General features: G+C 47.1%; 1 protein-coding gene across 2 annotated transcripts in view; it reads left to right on the forward strand.

Annotated features, from left to right (window-relative positions):
- The window catches only part of CECR2 (CECR2, histone acetyl-lysine reader), a 98,751-nt gene that overhangs the window by 54,039 nt on the left and 25,304 nt on the right, over nt 1-19,408 (forward strand). Inside the window, exons 3-8 of one of the 2 annotated variants that reach the window (NM_001397650.1) lie at nt 13,221-13,404; nt 14,132-14,271; nt 14,764-14,868; nt 15,526-15,575; nt 17,944-18,113; nt 18,837-18,914. In NM_001397650.1, coding sequence (NP_001384579.1) covers nt 13,221-13,404; nt 14,132-14,271; nt 14,764-14,868; nt 15,526-15,575; nt 17,944-18,113; nt 18,837-18,914 — 727 coding nt within the window. The remainder of the gene's footprint in view (nt 1-13,220; nt 13,405-14,131; nt 14,272-14,763; nt 14,869-15,525; nt 15,576-17,943; nt 18,114-18,836; nt 18,915-19,408) is intronic. The other variant, XM_046939260.1, reaches the window with a different exon arrangement.

Below are 19,408 nucleotides of genomic sequence, written 5' to 3' on the forward strand. Positions count from 1 at the left end.
ACAGTGAGCATCATTCTTATTTGCTCTTTCAGAACATAAGAGATGTTTTTGTGTCTTTCTTAAGCTGCTGAGCTCCAGCTCCCAGGAGTTGATCTGCATGCACTCTTTGGAATGAGTGTCACCATCAAATAACAGTAGTAGAAAGAAAAAGGTATGGAGATGAAAATCAGAAAGCACAGATGGAAGCCTGGGTGGTGCTTTTAAGGCAGTTGGTGGGAGAGGTGAAATGCCACCACAAATGGACCAAAGCCTTTGCTGTTGTATCAGGTCAGCAGGTGAAAGTCAGGCCCTAGGTATGTTCCATTATCCTCGACCATCCAGAAAGTTGTGTTCATCCCTATTGAGACAGAAGGTACTATGGCTTAATCTTCATTTTATCACTTTTGGAGCAGCTTGTTGTTGAGCATGCGCAGCGTGCGCCTGGTTGCCAAGGTCACATAGAGTGAGCCACAAAAAGGGGAGGAAATAACTCGATAATTTAAGAGTCACGCTGTGCACCTGGAGACACTGTGGTCAGAGCACAGCAATTCTCACACATAATTGTGTCTGTGTGGCAGCAGAGATTCCTCCTTGAAGGGCTGCATGTCTCTTCTGGGTCAGATAAGTAGGCACTGGCTATGCACCCAGCCCATGTGAATCAAAGCCTCCCTTAGCCAAGCCCCTCAAAGTCATAGCTGGTGGAGCCCCAGTCTCCCCAGCATCACCACTGGCACCGATGGACAGAGCTAGCTTTCTCAAAGGTACTCCTTTCCCTCTTGAGCACCCAGATCCTTTTCTCTCCCTTTTTATTGTATCTAATAACTTGTGAATAGTTCTTGGGTTAGTTAATAAATACTTCTAACTCTGGTTCTTTTTTCTTCTTTTTGATCCCTCAAGGGACAGCCTTTTGTTATTCAAAGCTCAAGGTACTTGACAGAGTAGCAATGCAGAAGCCCCCAGGCTTCAAACGCTGTCTGTGCTGTGGCATCATTATGCCCTGGAGTGATTCCCATCCTCAATGCCTGATAAGCCTGAGATGGGGAAGAGCTGTCTGGAGAAGAGTGAGTGCAGCATTCCAGATTCCTGAAGGGTGCTGGGAGGCAACCATCCATGATGGGATGCAACCATCTGTGCTGTGACTGGGGGAGTTTTGCTCTCACCTGCTCATCAGGGCCTTTCAGGATCAGCACTTCACTCCACTTACAGACCCTTCCACCTTTGTCTGACCCCCTTTAAGAAATCCAGCTTCCTATCTGCAAAAGGGAGGCGTCTTCCTTTGTTGAGTTGTGCTCAGAAATGTCTGGGATAATTTTGTTTTGAGGCCTAGGAGCTGCGCCTTAAGCTCTAAAGCTAACCCTGGGAATTGCTGTGTCTCAGATTTATTGCCTTGTGAGCGTGTGCTCTGAGGAGAACCTCAGTTCCTTGCTTTTTTCAGTTGCATCCAAATAGTGACATAATTTACTGATACCATTAAGTCTGTCAGTGTCATCAAGCCTACTGCCTGCTGATATGTTTGTAAAGTCTCCAGTTTGGCATCAGTGCTGCTTAATCTTTCTCTTGGTGATCTAATGTTTCACCAGGAGACCAGCTGTGCCCTACAGACTATTGTATTCTCTGCCTAGTGCACCCGTACTCTAATCCCAGCACTGGTCATCATGGCATTGCATCACTTACCTTCCTGACCATTGGTATCAGCACGTGCATCAGTGCCTTCAGCACACATCCTGGTGCTGATGCTGAGCCTCTGGACATCTCTTCTTCCTCTTGACATTCTGTTATGTGGTTTCTGATTTTGAGCCTGGCAGAAGAGTGCACTTTGGAGTCTCAGGAGATTCCTTCCACTTTATCTTAGCATGCTGTCTAAGGGGGAAAGGGAAAAATTATGTTCCCAGTCTAGCTGCAGTGATGGATCTCTTTGGTAGGGAAGCATTGAGTTCTGACTCTCCTCAGCTCTCCAGCCTACCAGGGAGTTCACTGCTTAATGAAAGCCATTTTCCCTGGCCCTTCCTCAGCCAAGATCAATGTCATCACATGATAAGAGATGGCATACAATTAGACTTTTCCCTTGAGATATCCCTCAGAATTACGTGCCACCTGAACACCAACCTTCCTTCAGGCATGATATAGAAAAAAATTCTGTTCTATCATTAACCTTTGGTAGGGGCTTGCGTGAAATGTCATTCTCTGATACTTTTCCACCTTGAACATAGTGCAGGATGGTACCACACTGTTCTAGTACCAACTCCACCTTCCTTTTTGGGTGAAACTTCAGTAACTGGCACTGCCTTTTTCTGGGTCTCCCTTGGCTAAACAGATTGATTCATCAAGTATGGTAAAGAGCATCTGATGCTGTTGGGGGTGTGCATCTTGTCTCCTCCGTGACTGAAGAACTGGCCATCAAAGTGATCATCCCATGTTATTCAGTGCCTAGTGTTCTGCCTCCACCAATTAACAGACTTTTTTTGAAACAGTTATTTTAGAATATCCAGCACTCATTTCCAGGAATGATCTTTGCTCTTAGTGCAACTCCTGATAAAGAAGCAGAAACCATTCATTGCTTGGCAGACACTCAAGTCGTCTCCCCACTCAAGCAGGATATCTGACAGACCATCCTTCCAGGAGTTTTCTGAAGGTTCATAGACCTTTCCGCATGCCTAGTGTTTTAGAATTTCAACTGTATCTCAAGGAAGTGAGATTTGTATTTTTAGGCAAGAAAAAAAATCAGCTTCAATATTATCTACTTTTCTGGACACTTGCTGGAGCTGTGATGCATGTTTCAACATGGTGGTAGGCAAGTGCATAGTAGTGGCTGTTGAGAATTGATTTCCTCTTGGAGTTTAAACCTCTCCTTGCTCATCTTCTGGCTTGTACCTCACACTTGAAGGCAACTGATTAGTTACTGCACCTTTTAGCTAATGAGTTCAGGGTTGTATCTTAATGGTAAAACTGAATAAACTGTGGAGTACATAGTATCCATGGGGTTAATATGGCAAAGCTGAGCAGGTGTGTTTAAACACACCTTTGGGTTGAACATGGCCAACCAGAATCAAACTCAGGAATACTTGTGGAAAATAGCACAAATCAGTCATATTTATGCAGTGTTACAATTAACAGGGGAGGGGGAAGCAGAAAGATTTTTTAAATTGTCTCAAATTACCTCTTCATAAACCTTTAAGGCCAATACTTTCTATGTATCTACTGCTACTTTGATTCATGCCTTCGCATATTTACATAGCAATTATGCTCAGCTCAGCACAGTGAGGTTTCAGGATCTTTTAGCAAAATGAGTTTTCTTTCCCCTTTTTATCCCAGTTATCCAAAACCATTGATTTGCTATTCTAAGTTCTCAGTCGAATTGCAGCATCGGTAATGGAGGAGGGAGTTCCTGCTGTCTGTACCTGTTTACCAAAATTTTGCTTGCGTTGAGAGCATAAATTTTCCCTTCATGGAGACTCAGTCTGAGCAGAGGGTTAAGCTGGCAGTGAAAAAGAGTTATGTTTTTAGTAAGTTTCATTTTATCTGATTAATATTCTGTTACTTTGTCTGGAGTGTATACATTACACATTCTCCCCCTCATCCCTTTCACACCCAGAACTTTTCTTCCTTTTGCCACCATACACTTTCAGCTGTTGTTTGGGATGTTCCTGGCTGCTCTGGTTTTGTTGCTGTTCATATTCTTATTTGTTCCCTTCCCTAATCAAACAACAAAAACATGCAGACAACCCCTGTTCCTGCCTAAAGCTCAAATGCAGTGTCTATGTAATTAGCCATACATGTATTCCTCATCCTTCAAGTGGTGCATAACACACCAGACCTGACAAACCCAACCCTTCTGTCCTTCAGTGTTCCACATCTTCACACCAACTGCTTTCTTACTCCAGCTTACTTGGCCAATTAGGCTGCTGTTCTATTGAAACAGTGAAGTGGATGCTGGGCATCTGCTTGTTTTCTTGTTTTTGAAGTGGAGACAGAGCAACAAGGAGGCAGATAAAGACAGTGAGGAACAAGTTGGCATATATGGAAGAAAGGTCATCACTGCCTTTGGATTGCATTTCCTTCATCAAAAGTCACTTTTACCTTCTCACATGAAGGAGCTAGGGTGGAGATACAGCATTCCTCTTTGTTGTCTCCATGTACCTTGAGGTGTTAGAGGTAGGACAGCTACACGTAACACTTGTGGCCCCTCCTGCTGCTTCTGGGGCTGATGATGAAAATAGAGCAGCCCTGACTCACAGGAGGGTGCTTGGAGCTGCTGCAAGCAGGGAGATGGAAAATGGCAAGACAGTTCAAAGTAACAGGTATGTGTGATTTCTCCTGCCAGTGCTGCCTTTCTCTCTCACAGCCCAATTAACAGGGGTCACAGAGCACTGATTAGCTGCCTTGGTGGTTTGTGAACATAAAACAGTGAGAAACCCAGGGTGAATGGGGGAGAGAAGATCAAATAGACACTTATCTCAGCACTCCTGCCTGTCCCCAGCATTTGCCAGCCAAAGGGAAGAGCCTTTTCAGAGCTGGCTGATACGGGACAGCGTTCTATCAGATCCAGTATCTCTTCTTGTTTTCTGTCTTCTCTCAGCAAAACAACAAACAAACAAGTCACTCTCAACTGTTGTGTTGTGCAAAAGGGTGACTGCTAGATAAGAGCAGAATCACAGGAAAAGCATGGACTATATGCAGCTGAAGAAAGCTAGAGTATGCCCTATTGCCATATTGGCTCGTGAGGTGAGTTCAGTTCTTAGATTTGGCTTCCTCTTTGAGGGAATGGACCTACTGCCTCATGGTTCTCACACAAGGGAAAATGAGTCTGTACGATATAGAAGGCAGCACGCGTTGGCTCACAGTGTGTAAAAGGGCATCTCCAACTAATCCATGCATTGGTGACAGTAACACTAAAGAGCCCAAGCTGGAAACTTGCCTGGTTGGCCAGTTTTTCTGTCATGGCTAGGGTGAGAAGTCTGCACATGCAGACCTGGAACCTCCCTGGAAGGGTAAGCAGCTGTGGTGACCTTGTGGCTTCTCCTTCTTCCTTTGTGCTCCCCTTTTTTGGGGTAGCAAAGCAACGCCCCCACTTCTGCTGTCATGTCCAGGTTAAGTGGCTGCACTTGCTTCTGTCAAGCCAGCACATGCTCCCGTGGTGTGATCCCTTATTAGACTAGACAGCCCACATCAGCTCTCCATTCTCTCAGCCTCCCTGGAGACATTGCCTCACTCCATCACTGTTCTTATTCTGCTTCTCTGTGGGATACAGCATGTCTGCCAGCTCACCTTCCAGCTTCTCCTATGTTTATTCTATGGAAGGTTGCTCGAAGTAAGATATTGGAAGATGTGGAGCAGGACTAGGATGCTCTTAGCTACTGACAGCCTTGGTTTTCCTGAGCTAAGTCTTCTCCTAGAATCGTAGAATATTCCAAGTTGGAAGGGACCCATAAAGATAATCAAATCTGACTTGTAGCTCCACACGGCACCACCAAACATCAGACCATATGTTTGAGAGCTCTGTCCAGATGCTCCCTGGACTCCAGCAGCTTGGGGCCATGACCACTGCCCTGGGGAGCCTGTTCCATGCCCACCGCCCTCTGCTGCAGAACCTTTTCCTGATATCCAGTCTTGAATACAAACAATTTAGGAGATCAGCTGGGAGGATGGTAGATTCTGTGGTATCCAACAGTGCCAGTTAGATTTCTTTTCTAAGATCAAGCAGCCCTTCTGCTGGAGAACCTCCTGTGCTAACTTTGTGTTGCCATGTTGGAGGAAAGTTCCTAAACTACACCAGAACCCTGTTGTCTCCACTGAGCATTTCTTCAGCCTGTTCGTTCTGGTGGTCTCAGTGCCACCTTTGAGCACTGGAGAAAGGCTGTGGGATGGGCAAGTGAGTGGCAGGGAACAGGAATTGCTGGGGTGCTGACCTTACTCTGCTGTCCTCAACTTCTGTGGGAGTCTTAGCTGTATCTTTTAGGGATGTGGAAATTTCCAGCAGCTCGTATTTCAGACTGCTCAGTCCAGCAGTTTGATGAGGACTACTTTTTACTAACTGGCTATTTTTTGTTCTTATGGTTTCAAATAAAACCACGGTTGCCATGTAGAAAGAATGCCCTCCCATGTTCAGCAAAGGTGAAGACAGAGATCGGAGCACTTTGATTCTTGTATTTTCTTTTTCCTCTCCTTCACTGCCAACACTCCTGAACGGCCACACAGGTACGCCACAGAATTGCTTGGGGTTTGGGCAGTGTCTGCGTTCAGAAAACTTGTTCTAGCTGAAAGTGAAGCAGTGCAGGCAAGCCTATACGTGCATAGTGTTGGCCTCGTATGCCAGCAATCTTTGCTCTCTTTCTGACTGTGGGAGTATGAACTTCACTCTGGAGGTGTGATCAGTCCAGTCTTTTTTATTATTATTTATTTTTAATGTTTTGTGGTCTTATTCAGGGCCCATTAATGTAAACCTTCCTCCTTTTCTTTGTAGCTCCATGGTGTAGGTCAGCTGGTTTTCTCATGGTACGATACCGAGGAGAACACTGAAAAGCAGGGCAAGGTCGGGTGTTTGTTTCCTCTCTCACAGGGCTCTGCAAAGGTTGAACCTTGCTGTCACCAATTTGGTGAGGCCAGGAGTTACGTCTTCCCTCATGACTGATCCTGGCTGGCATTCGCAAGGTCAGTCCCCACCAGCAGCGCAGGAAGCTGCTGGCTGGATTGGAAACAAAACATGGGCGTTAAAGCTTGAGGTCATGATTCATGGATCTCCAGCTCCTCGGTCATTTTGCTCTGCTGCAGTAAAGTGCTCAGAGGGGAGGCCTTTCCAGGTGCTTGTTGCCCTTGAGCCTCTGCCAGGCCGATCACAAGTTGGCCCACGGTCTGAGGGATACATGCTTCATGTTGGCTTGCACACCTTCTGAGTGAGCCGCACGCAGAGGGCTTGGAAGGAAATAGGCAATTTACCAATCTGACCCTTTTTTTTTTCATCCAAAAGGATGAGGTAGTGTCTTTTTTTTTCCCCGCATCGTGCCCGACTGAGTTTCTGAGTAAGGTAGGTGGTTTGAAGGTAAAGTGCAAGCTGGTCCATAAGCCTTCCTCCCCCGCCTCAGATAAGAAAGCTCATTAATACAGTAAAAAAAAAAAAAGTCTCCATTGTTACATGAGAGCTCAAGGTCAGGCTGGTAGTAGTAACTCATATTGCTTCTGAGGTCAGCCTAAGCTTTCTCTTTCTGACAAGCCAGGATAGATTGATCATGGGGGCCCTTACATTATTTTTTCTTCTGAAATAGGCTTTGCTTCTCCTGACCCTGTTAATGATGTTTGACTGAGGTCATCCCAGCAAACCCTGAATCCTTCCCACTACCTTCTACTGGGCTTGCCTTTGTGCCAAAGGATTGTATGCTTGTTAAGAATTAAGCTTTCCTGATCTCTGCTGCAGCAAGGAAGCTGTCTTCTGTGCGGGGGGGGGGGGGGGGGGGGGGGAATATCTTGAATGCCATCTGTCAATTAATGCTCTCATTAGCACCTGAGTGACTCCCAACACCAAGCTGGTGCCTTCTTGCCAATTCAGAACTCAAAAGGTGCCAGCCCATAAGGTGAAATATCTTCAGTCCATAAAATTAATTCCACGATAAAGCGTCTGTTCTGATGAGACCTCGATTTTTCTTTTTTCTTTTAACTGAGGGATCACAGAGGCAAAAGAATAAAATATGAATCCTGTTCACTGTAAATTAGATGCCCAAAAAGTCTATTTTCACCTTGTAAATGCAACAGTTATGGTGGGTGGCTGAGGAAATCCAAGTCTTTTTCAGCTTTTAAAGCTTTTGCCAGATAGAGATATCACTTCCATTATTTTTCTTACCGGCTAACTCTGCAAAAGGAAATACAGGAGTAATTCTATTCCTGTTTAAATACTCTTTGAGGGGAAAAAAAATTGAGCTCTCCCAGTCTTGCTTTCCTTTTTCTTCTCACATACTACTTTGAAGATGTCCCGGGTGATAGAGGAGGCCTATAATTGCTTATGCTGTCTGTTGTCCTTTGGTTTGGGCAGGGCCCTTGGTTTTAATCTTGGGTGCAGAATACACTCTCTGGGATAAGACGTAGGTCAGGTTTGCCATTTTACCAGCCCTTGTAGCTTAAGAGTGTTCCAGTATTTACTCTCCCATTGCATTTTGTAAATTAAATGGAAGGAGACTTAGAATACTGTCAACACGATAGACATCCTAGCTAGTGGGTCCTGGCAATTATTCAGCATGTGAACTTTCACAAGGCTTATCTATGTGTGCCAGCAGTATCTGAGCATCAGTGAGAGATTTTTGTCTCCAGTGTTTCCAACTCCTTATCCTAATGTTTCTTTTAATCCAATATTTACTCTCACAGGGTTGAGGGTTTTTGTGTGTGCTTTTTTTAAAGGTTTTTTGTTGTTGTTGTTGTTGTTTTAATTGGAGTGGTGAGGGGGAGCTTGTAACAAAATTGGCAGCAGTTGACCACATAGGGAAGTATGCTGTGACAGTAATTCCATACTTGGGCCATGGCACCCTGCCTGCGGGAAGTACAGATTGACACAAGGACTCTCTTACTGAATCAGTGTTTGTTTTTGCTTTTGTTTTTTGGGTTTTTTTTTTTTTCCTGGCTTGATTTTGTTTACAGTTTCCCAGCCAAGATTTTATGTACTCTGGAGACTTTAAAACTAAAAGCACAAGTGGCTCTGCTTCCTTTTGAGATGAGGATTTTAAAAAAAAAGCAAACAAATAAGTGTAGGTGTGTATTTCCAGCCCTACTCTTACTGGGTTCGCTCAGAAGGGATTTCAAGTTGAGTTTGCCGTACAGGGTTCCTGTGGGGCTGGGGTCCATGGGGGCAACTATCTTCTCCCAGCTGAGCTCACCAGGAGCTCCAGATTAATTTTTCTCTGTATCACGTCAGCCCTGTGAAATGTTCACTCTATCCTTTGGCAGTGTCCAAAGGCAGCTCTGCAGGAAGCATGTATGCACTGGGAAAGGGGCTCGCTCCACACGCTGTCCACACTGTCTTTCTGACAGCAAAGCATGGCTCAATGCAGCAAAACCTCAGGCAATGGGAAGGGTGTTTTGGGGAGCAGGCCCCAGAAGTGGCAGACTGCTGGATTGGGATGGCTGGGTGGAGGAAGGAGTGCTCAGCTCCCATTTCCTGGAGAAACCTCCCTCTTCTGAGAGGGAGCTGGTCGGCAGATGGCTGAGCTGCAGCACTGGGCTCTCTGGGGGTGTATAATTTCTCCGACTGTTCTGGACGCTGATACCCATGTTGGGGGGGAGCCCCTCCTTAGACTTGCTCCCGTCGCCTTTATGCCGTGATTTTTTTGCAGCTGCTGCTAAAGATCACAGGCAACTTGAGCCAAAGCCTCGCTAGTACCCTTGTGGATTGTCTGCAGTTATTTCTCCCCTTTGACACTGATGTGCTAGGTCACGTCCTTCCCTGTGCCCCAGATTTCTTTTTATGTGCACAGAGGTCCACAATGTATGATTAAAATTTTCAACCACAGGTACAATTCAGCTTGACCTCTTTGCTAATCATTGCAAAAAAAGGTAGGGACCTCTGACAACAGCTCAGGGGGTTCAGAGCACAGTCAGGGATGAAAAATTACACTGGGCTCATGAGAGAAATCAGCTGCATCCACTTGGGACTTATCGTGTAGATAGTCATGTATTATTCCACCACTTCCCCACTACAGCTATCCAGATTGCTTTGCATGTTGGGTGGCAGCTTCAGAGTACGGGATATTGTAACAAGTGAGGGAAACTGCCTTAGTTTTCTGAAATATTGAAGGTGCTGCAGCTAGTGAAGTTGGGATGGGGAGGAAGACTTGCTGTGGGAAGGAAGAAGTTTCACCGTCTCAGAGTGCTCTGAGGTAATTAACTCTTCTGACCTTTTGTAGGTGATTTCTGTAATAGTTTTCTTTTGCTAATGAAGTGTATGGGAGAAGCTGTTGCTGCATGGCAGGGGAAGGGAAACGGATGAGAAATGGTGACAATCACTGTGTGCCATGGTCTCTCTCTTAAACAGTTTCTAGGAGCCCCAGCTTACTTTCAGTGAAGAGCTGATTTTCCTTTGGATACTTGTCCTGAAACAGAATGTGTCCATGTACCATTTCACTCCCACATGTTATTTGTAGAGAAAGGAAAGGACGTTTGTCACTTAATGTTGCTTCTGTTGGTTGAGTGCTGTTACAAGTCTCAGTGATGCTGAGAAGCTTGAGAGAAGAGGTATCTGTCTCAACTCAGTGATCTCCCTGCCTTCTTCTTGCCTTCAAAAAGGGTTTTTGGAGATTCTCAACTGCAGCAGAGACACCCTAGGACTGTCAAATGTGCAGGCGTGTCTCTGTCTTATTTGGAGCTCTAAGGAAAGGTATTTGACAACTGCATCCAGGTCATTCCACTCCAGGACCTTGTCTGTCTGATTCTTGGGTTCTGATCTTATGGCTAATGCTAAATGATTAGTCTCAAGCATTTATGTTTTATATGGGGAAGAACTCTTAAGGTCAGAGTTCTCACAGATGGCAATGCTCCCTGTAGATTTTCTCTTCTAAACCAAGGGATCTGTGTCAGAAATCTTTTACAAAGGGAAATTTAATGGAGACCAACCAAGTGGAGACCATAGGTGTGGCAGATAGGTTGAAGACGAGCACCCCACATTTGTCTGGAGAAAAGAAGCCAGACCTCTTGTAGAGGGAAAATATAAATTGGGTAAGATTGAGAGTGATTGGGAATGCCTTGGGACATCTGGTTCCCATCTCTGGTTCTCATTTCTATCCTTATTCAAAGCGACAAATGCACAGTAGCCGTCTTTGAAAATTGATGGGGGTAGGAACTCAAAGTACTCTTGAGAACAGAGCTTGTAATGTGTTGGACACTGAGTGGATGGCGGAAATTTCTAGTGTTAACCACTTATGTGAAAGTCAAACTCAAACCAAATTGGATAAGTCAACAGAGCCAGTCCCCAGAGAGAATGAGAGTTACACAGGCAAAGATTTCAGATGATCTTCTGGAATTGCGGGGCTTCCTGGATCAGTTTACTGAGAGTAACTGAAATGGTAAAGCAAGATCAGTGAGCTCATGTGAGTAGTAAGAGTATCTGTCCCTCTTTTTTGATGAAAGAAAAAATCATCCAGAAGGCTAACAAGTCAAAACTCTGTTTCCTTTGTTGCTTCTTCTGGGCATCCCATGTCACTGATAGGATCCTGGATGAAATATTCCCCTTCCACAATGAACTTAACATCTGAATATAGGTGTTGGTCTACTTTCAGGAGAGGGTATTCTGGTCACTGTTTCTGTTCTGAAAGCTTGAGTTGAATCTTTTTTCTTCTTTTTTTTTTTAATACATACGTACATATATATATATATTTATATGTGATGACTTTAGTAAATATCTAGTATTTAAACTGTGTGATCTAATAGCACTCTCAAAGACAAAAGGACTATAAAGTTGAATGTAATACCACGCTTCTTGCCAAGCTGAAGTCATTGCTGAGAGTTGGATTGGGGTGTATAATGAGGAAGAATTAGTGGGAACGCATGGCTACTTAAGGTAAATGTATTGTGCTTGAATATTTCAGAGAAGCATAGTTTCTGTATTTTTTATCCTATAATTAGTACTTGAGACAGAACAGAAATCATTTCACAGAGCAGTTCTTCATTGTGTTAACTAAACATCTTACGTGTAGGGAAATTTTTCAAGTTGTGTATGTTTGATTGCTGGTGTTAGTGGGGCAAAACTACTACACGCAGATTGGAAAGACCAATGATCTGCTTGTGTCATGCAGAGGAAACGACCTCTAGGCTGCAGAAGGCATTAGATATGGGTACATACAAGCATCTGTTCTTAAATACAACCAGGAGGCTGATAAAACTCATCCGGTGAGAGGAGTTGGCTCTGCGAGGTCAGCTTCCATTTGACGTCAGAAAGAAGCAGGCTGGTGGGGAGCAATCTGCAGGGTGGTAATATCAACTGCTCTCCATCTGAGGAGGAAGGGAAACACTGCCAGGTGGACGTGGCTTGAGGAATCGTGTGGCATCTGTTTCCTTGTTCTTGCAGTCACTGTCCCATCGTGGTTGTTGTAAAGAAGTCCAGTCTTTACCAAATGCGTTAAGTTTCCCTGTCTAATAGCTAACTTCTTATTGACTTTTAACAATCTCCCACTTGGATCCTGCTCCTCTGTCTCTTTGCTTAAAAATAATAGCTTTTGTAGTAGTTAGAAAATTCTCGGGCAAATGCAATTCTGTAGTGCTGGCACGGTTCCATTAATCATATAGAGTAATGACTTTGTGCCAAAAACCTATCAAGTTGAGCTGCCTTTTTGAGAGCTGGTGGGAGTGTGTACCCAGTGGTGTTCTTGCCGGCATATGGACTTCCCGTGTGTGCAGGAATGGCCGGGGTATGGGAGGGGGAGATCCCCTTCTCTGTGCTCAGGGCACAATGCTTGCAGACTAAGAAAGACTGGAATGTCTCGGGTGTCAAATTGATATAGATAGATCTTCAGAAAATTTTGTATGTAGGGGCACATGGCCTCACCAGCCCTTTTTTTCATACCTTCCCTTCAAGTTTTCAGCAGTCAGAATAAGCTCTCCTTAAAATATAGGCAGGAGCTCTTTTAGCACTGAGTTCCGCCAGCAGTCTGTGTCAGATAGGAGCATTTATCCTCAACACCAGATGAGGGTAAGAAATGCATTTCCTTGGATTATGTGGTGAACTGCTGGCAAAGAAAGGGGGATTTAATGTGGCCCAGCTAGCAAGTGAGGAAGATCATTTTAGGGGTGGCGTTGAAGAAGAGCTCAAATGTTCAGTTTGATCATCTGGCAGACTAGGGAAGGGAGTGCTCTGGTCTGAACTTCACTCAGAAAGCACACTTTACCCCTGTTGGGAGCGAGTATGCCTTGCTGCACAACAGGCCCTGTGTGTTGACTGGGCCCTGTGGGTGTAAATGGAAGAGGGATGGGCAGGAGAAGGAGGCACATTGGGAGTCCAAGGAAGAAGAGAAGAGGGGCCACAACAGGAATATAGGAGGTGTATGGCAATGAAGCTGAGAGGAAATACGGATGGTGGAGGTGGTCAGCTACTAAAGTTTCAAGCCACTGAACCAGTGAATAGAAAACGATAGAAGGGGCAGAGGGAGGAGGCTGGCTTAGCGACGGCAGATGTGAGGAGCGAATGGAAAGGTGAAGAGTTGCTTGATTGTTCCAGGTGTTTCTGGCATGGCAAACTACATTATGTGCAGGTGTTCGTTTGTTTCCTTGGTTAGATCGCAGACGTTTCACAGCTACCTGGAGGACATCATCAACTACCGCTGGGAGCTGGAGGAAGGGAAACCCAACCCTCTGCGAGAGTCCACCTTCCAGGAGCTACCACTGCGTACCCGAGTCGAGATCCTGCACCGCCTCTGTGACTACCGGCTCGATGCAGATGATGTCTTCGACCTCCTCAAGGTATGCTGGGCAGCAGGAGTGGGGACAGAGGAAATGGCCTGGCTGTGGGCCAGATTAGGGAATCTTCTTGGGAAGGATAATTTGAGGCCAGGATCTTGGTGGCAGTGCTATGGGTCAGCAGTTCCCCATCTTGTTCCCCAGCTCTCACCTTGCAGAGGATCCAAGGCAGAGATTGTAGGACTACTCCCAAGGCTCTTGCTCTGCGGGGATGTGCTTGTAACACAAAAGTCACCAAGCAAGTTGGCTTCATTAGCTACTCTTTCTGAGATGACTGAATTTGGAGATGCTCCAACTGCAGTGGCGGGGCTGGGCGAGCTGGGGCTGTGTTGCTGAGGGATGGTGTGAGATGAAAGGATAGGACTGAAGTGCATTGGGGGATGGGGGCAGGGTGGTGGGGAGGGGGAGGGAGCTTCTCAAGGCTGTGCATGGCTGTCGCCAGCACTAATTAGACCTTCGCTGTCAGGAGCACCAGAGATGAAATGTTAAAACGAGAGAGGCCATTCAAATTAGAGATGCCAATCTCAATCCCTCCCTGGACGGAGAGCGAACGTCGCCTTCCCCCTGGAGTAACATTTTCCCAGATCTACCCGGAGGAGCAGCTGTACTGCTGTTGTGGCATGGTGGGAGGGAGGGAGGTGTTTGCGGAGGGGTGTCATCATCTTTTGTGTGACAGTGTGGCTGCTTTTCAACTTGTCACCGTCTGGCGGGGGGCTCCCCATGGGTGCAGGGCTTGGACGCTGACAGCCTCCGTGTGGAGCCGCTGGGTGAAGACAGCAGCGGGGCTCTGTACTGGTATTTCTACGGCACACGGATGTACAAGGAGGACCCAGTGCAGGCGAAAACCAACGGAGAGCTGGCTCCAGACAGGTAATGGACCCTCAAGTGCCCCTGTGCCCAAGGCATGGCGGGAGGGGGACAGCACAGCCAGCCTGGCTGGAGGGGGATCCGCCTGACTGCTGTTGTCACGGGAGGGGGTGGCTGGGAATGCAGGGCTGTGGCAGCGCGGGGCAAGCATGAAGTTGCCAAGCAGACTGTGAGCTGCCCCGCATGGCACAATGTGCCGGAGCCAGCCTGCAGCCTTTGTGGCACCAGCAGAGCCTGCTGCTGAGCGATGCCGCCCGCCCCGCCACATTCCTCGCTGGCTGCCCCGCACCGCGCCGGCGGCTCCCACAGCAAGCTCCCAGCAAGGGGGAAACCCTCAGCTTCTCCTTTCCCTCTCCGTCCTGTGGCTGCTCTGATTTAATCCCTCCTTTGCTTTGGTTCCTCGCAGCTGTTCCAATATCCCTGTCCTTCTCTGTCCCCGGCAGTCACAGTTCCCGTGCTCAGCAGATATTTCATGGTGTTTTTGCTATTCTGCAGGGGATGTGGGGGACAGACAAATACCCCAAACGTTCCTGGGAAAACAGGCAAGAGACGAGGGCGACCCCCAAAGCGGAAAAAACTACTGGAGGAAAATTTGCTGAGGTATGGAAAGATAGCTCCTCCAAGAGACATGGCATGCATGTGTTCCCAGAGGAAAGTCTCTCTGATACTTCTTGCAATTAATAATATAATGTGCTTCTGGGGTTCCCCCGGTAAGTATGTATATGTCATGCAGCCATAATTTCAGCGCATCTCTGAAGTGAAGCAAGCTCAGGCTTGGTGGATGCTTTGATCACTTTCCAAAGAAAATTCTGACAGAGCTGGAAGCCAAGCTTGGCGAAACACTGGGTATCGCTCTTCCAGCTGCCTCACTTCTGATGCAGTGCCTCTGTGCAGTGTTAGGGGATATGCTCCCGATAAAGAGTACATTCACTGCGCAGTGCTTGAAGCCAAAATCTTAGCCACTTGAGTCAGTGCACATTTTGGGGTACTTCCCTTGAGTACTGAAATGCTTGCCAAATTCCAGCCCGCATCCCTCACTTCTTTAAATTTTTTAAAGCTATGCTAAATGTATATGTGTGTAGATATGTATGTGTGTGTCCATATACATATATATTTAGAACAAGTAGGTTTTTTTCCACGGTTTTGCTCTGTGTTGAATCATTGCTGCAACCTCATTCTTCTCTTCAGAAGCAGATGCGTTTCAGTGATGTGAAGTAATGCACTTACTGTATAACCCCTTCTCTTTCTTTTTGGTAGGGAGAAGGCAGAAGAGAACTTGCTAATCCGTGAGACTCAGATAAGAAATGGTAAAGAGATTTCTGTGGGGTCAGGGTTGATATGATCAGCTAACACAGCTTTTAAATTATCAAAGCCTGGGGAGATGCCTTTCTTGGGAAAGGGAGAGTCCGTCTGTCAGTGGCCCGGCTGAGTCTGGAAGGAGGGTTAGCGTTACAGGCTGCCTTGCAGCTGGGAGCCTGGGCACCTGAACGCTTCCTATCTTATCGTGGATTAGTTTGGGATGAAGAGATGTAACTTATTGGGTTACATGAGGCCTTAGGGGCCCGCCTTCTCACTCAAGTTGATGGAAACGGGCTGTGAATGGCCCTTGCCTCTGGGGGTGAGCTGAACGCAAGCCCCTGTTTGTAGCAAGCACATCTTTTCTTTCATGCCACATGCACAGGCTGGGAAGAGAGTGAGGTCAGTGATGCCAAGACAGGGGAGAACCTCTCTGATTCTCCTCACCTCTCCCTCCCGGTGGCTGTTGGTGGCTGAGCTCCGTGCTGTAAGTGCTGACTAGGGGATACCCACCTAAGGGTTAATGAGACAAGCAGAAAAAGAGAGTTGGCAACATAATGTGCAACTGAGTCTGAGGGGGCCTGCGCTCATTTGTCATACATGAGAATCCCTGGGCTTCCACATAACTCACAGGCTCAGCCTGCCTATTCCACCACAATAAAAGGCAACTGTGGCATTGTTTTACCGTGCCTCATTCCCTTCTGCTTTTGTGCTTAGATTTCCTGGCTGCTGCTCTGGAATCAAGAGGCAGAGCTGAAGCTACATGCATGAGATGCTGTGGGTTTTATCAGATCATTGTTTTCTGGCAAATCGTGCCACTTTAGCTGCGGAGTAATCTTCTGGTGGCACAAAGCAGTGCATTGGTCCTGGCTGCTTTTGAAGCCAATTGGCCACAGGCAGCTGGCAAGGGAAGAGAAAAAGAAGGGGCAGTCTTGGGGGCAGCATGCAGGTAAGCCCCAGTAGGGTTGGCTGCAATAGCTTGAGGTGTCACAGCCCTCGGTCCTCCTCTGCCTCCTTTGGCCCAAGGAGACAGCATCACAAAGCCAGGGTGACGGAAAGTAGTGTGAAGTTGCCCCTTTACCATCTCAGTTACATGAACGTGAGCTGCAGCTGGTGGCGAGTTCAGCTGTGTGCTGGCCTGTGACCTGGAGCTGCCATAGCACTGAGGTGTGTGACCAATGGCAGGGGGCCAGAGGGAGGCCACAGCTCCCCAGCCTTCCTGGGGCAACCTAATAGTTCGCGTACGGGAGCTGCTGACAGTTCAAAACCACAGAGGGACCAAGGTCTGGTTCAGAGAGAAAGAGGCTCTGGTTTTTGCATATTTTTCTTTTTTCATTGTTAATGTGCTTGAAGATACAGTGAGAAGCTGCATGACATCTTCCGGTGGGGTGGCAACTGTTGCTTTTTTTCCAGTAGCCAGTCATTAGCCTGGGTTTTCTTGAAAACCCCTCAGCCCAAAAGGATTTGAGCCAGTGCCTTCCCCCTCCCCAAAAGCAATCCACCAGTTCTCTGCCTAGAGAGCGTCCTGGGGCAAAAGCATGCAAGTTGCAACCCACGAGTCTTCTCTGCTCTGAGTAAACATTTGTGCAGCAGGAACCGCATTGCCTCTTTCCAGGTGGGTGTTCCAACCACTGTGTGAGAGCCTTTCCTTCACCATTAATATTCAAACGTTTCACACAAAGCAGAACGGTCCCGAATGTCTTGGTAGTTGGGACATGCTTCAGAGCGGTGGGAGATCTGCTTCAGATCTGACTCTGGATCAAGCAGGGATGGGATGTGAACTGCAACTTCCCCCTCATCTGGCAGCCCGATGAACCCCATCCTTCACTTCCTCTTCAGTTCTTTCAAGTGCCTGCAAACAAAATGTTTCATTTGGGTAGAACGGGAGGTTTCATTCACCGCAGCAAAGGTTTGCAGCACTAAAAAAAAAAAAAAAGTTGGCTTATTTGAAATAACATTCATTTCCAGTGTTTTTATTCTGCTGCCAGACTAAATCAAGCATTTGCATTACTCTATGTCCTGCTCTGGCTGACAGCCTCCGTTACCAGAAACAAATTAAATCCTTTCCTCTGGTATGTCGTAACTGGAACAGAGGGTGCCACGCTATCAGTGCTTCTTCACCTATGTCATTCCCCTGTCTTGGCATCACTGTCACTAGGGGAGGCAACAGTAGTTCCAGTGGGTCAAGAGTTTTGGGTCTACAGCAGTGACTCTTTGTGCTCCCTGATGGTGTTTACCCCTGCTAGAGCATGTTTCCCATAGCACTGACCCTGGACGGTGTCTTTTGCTCTTCCCAAGCCCTGAGGGCAGGAGAAGAGAAGGGATAAAAGTTCTTAGTCATAACTGCTGTGGAGATAACAGCCTTTCATGTTGTTGAAGGGTCCCAAGGGCCAGGCCGTGGGACATGGTGGCTGCTGTGCCAGACGGAAGAGGAATGGAGGCAGGTCACTGAGAGCTTCAGAGAGAGGACTTCCCTTAGAGAACGGCAGCTCTACAAACTCTTGAGTGAAGACTTCCTGCCGGAGATCTGCAACATGATTGCACAGAAGGTGAGGAGACTTGACATCCTGTTTACCTCTGTCTGACCATTTCCAAGAGCACAGACGTTTGCTGACAGAAGGAGAGCTGACCGTGCAGACATCACCCCATCCTGCTCCCACTTCCAGCCTGCAAGCACCCCGGATAGAGGGGCTGTCCAGCTTACCTACGGGGAGAAAGACTCTCCCTGATGAAGTGGTAGGGCTAGAGATCCGATTCATGATTGCACATCAGCATTGGTAGGATGGCTGAAGGGGTTACTGTCTTCAGCTGTGTTCCGTGTCCCTTTCTTGCTAGCAGGGAATCTGTCTGCTTTGAACTGCTACAATTTACTGCCTGGCTTTTCTATGCAAACTGCCTCTGATTTCACTTTTACTGCAGTTTCTCTGCTGGCTCTACTGCAGGGGCAGTTGCTGCTTTAGCTGTCCTCTTTTAAGTCTGCTTGAGTTAGTATGTCAGAGCCTTCAGACTCTGATGGGTACTGTCTGTTAAAGGAATGTTTTCAGCTGGGTCAGAATAGAAGTGGGATCCTTCAGCTGGAAGGCTTCGTAAAACAGGCTCTGCATTCAGCATGGTACTCTTGGACTGAGTTCAGTGTGTTTGCTACCCTTGTAAAGCTAACAGGGATTTCATGGTCACTTCTCACCCCCAGAGTTTCTCCTGCCACTGTCACTGATGTGCCCTAATTTCCTCCACTCTCTTTTTCTTTCCCTCAATTCTCAACCCTGTTTCAGGAGAAGCGCCTACAGCGGACAGAGTTTTCTCCCAGGTGGATGTCTGACCATCAGCCCATCAAACCAATCAAGCAGGAGGTGAGGGGGGGTGCGAGGGGGAGGACGACGGAGGGAGGCGAGAGCAGATGCCTCCTGGGGGAAAAAATAAACCACAGCATCGCTATTCAGTGGGAAGGAGCCGTTTGAAAAGTGCTCGTGCTGAAAGAAAGATGGGTGGTAATGCCGGTCAAACGCAGGCTGACACTCAGGGTTTCTATGGCGAGCAGGGAGGTGCTGCCCTCTGGATCACGGAGGTAACCGGCCTTGCCGCAGACGCTGGTGCAGCTGCATATGGAAATCTGCGCTCAGCCTGGGGAATTCCACTTCAATGAAAGTGCTGGCACATTCGAGGCAGTTCAAAGAAAAGTTGAAGAAGGATGAGAGGGCTGGAAGAACTGGCTTACAAAGGGAAATGACAGAAATTCAGCCAAGGGAAAAACGTGAGGCTGCAAACACATGAGGGCGTAGATAGTGCGGAGAGAGAGAATGGCTCGATGCAGCACAGAGCTGAACTAGAAGGAATCAGATGGAAA

The sequence above is a fragment of the Gallus gallus genome, chromosome 1, assembly GCF_016699485.2.
Source record: "Gallus gallus isolate bGalGal1 chromosome 1, bGalGal1.mat.broiler.GRCg7b, whole genome shotgun sequence".
NCBI lineage: Eukaryota > Metazoa > Chordata > Aves > Galliformes > Phasianidae > Gallus > Gallus gallus.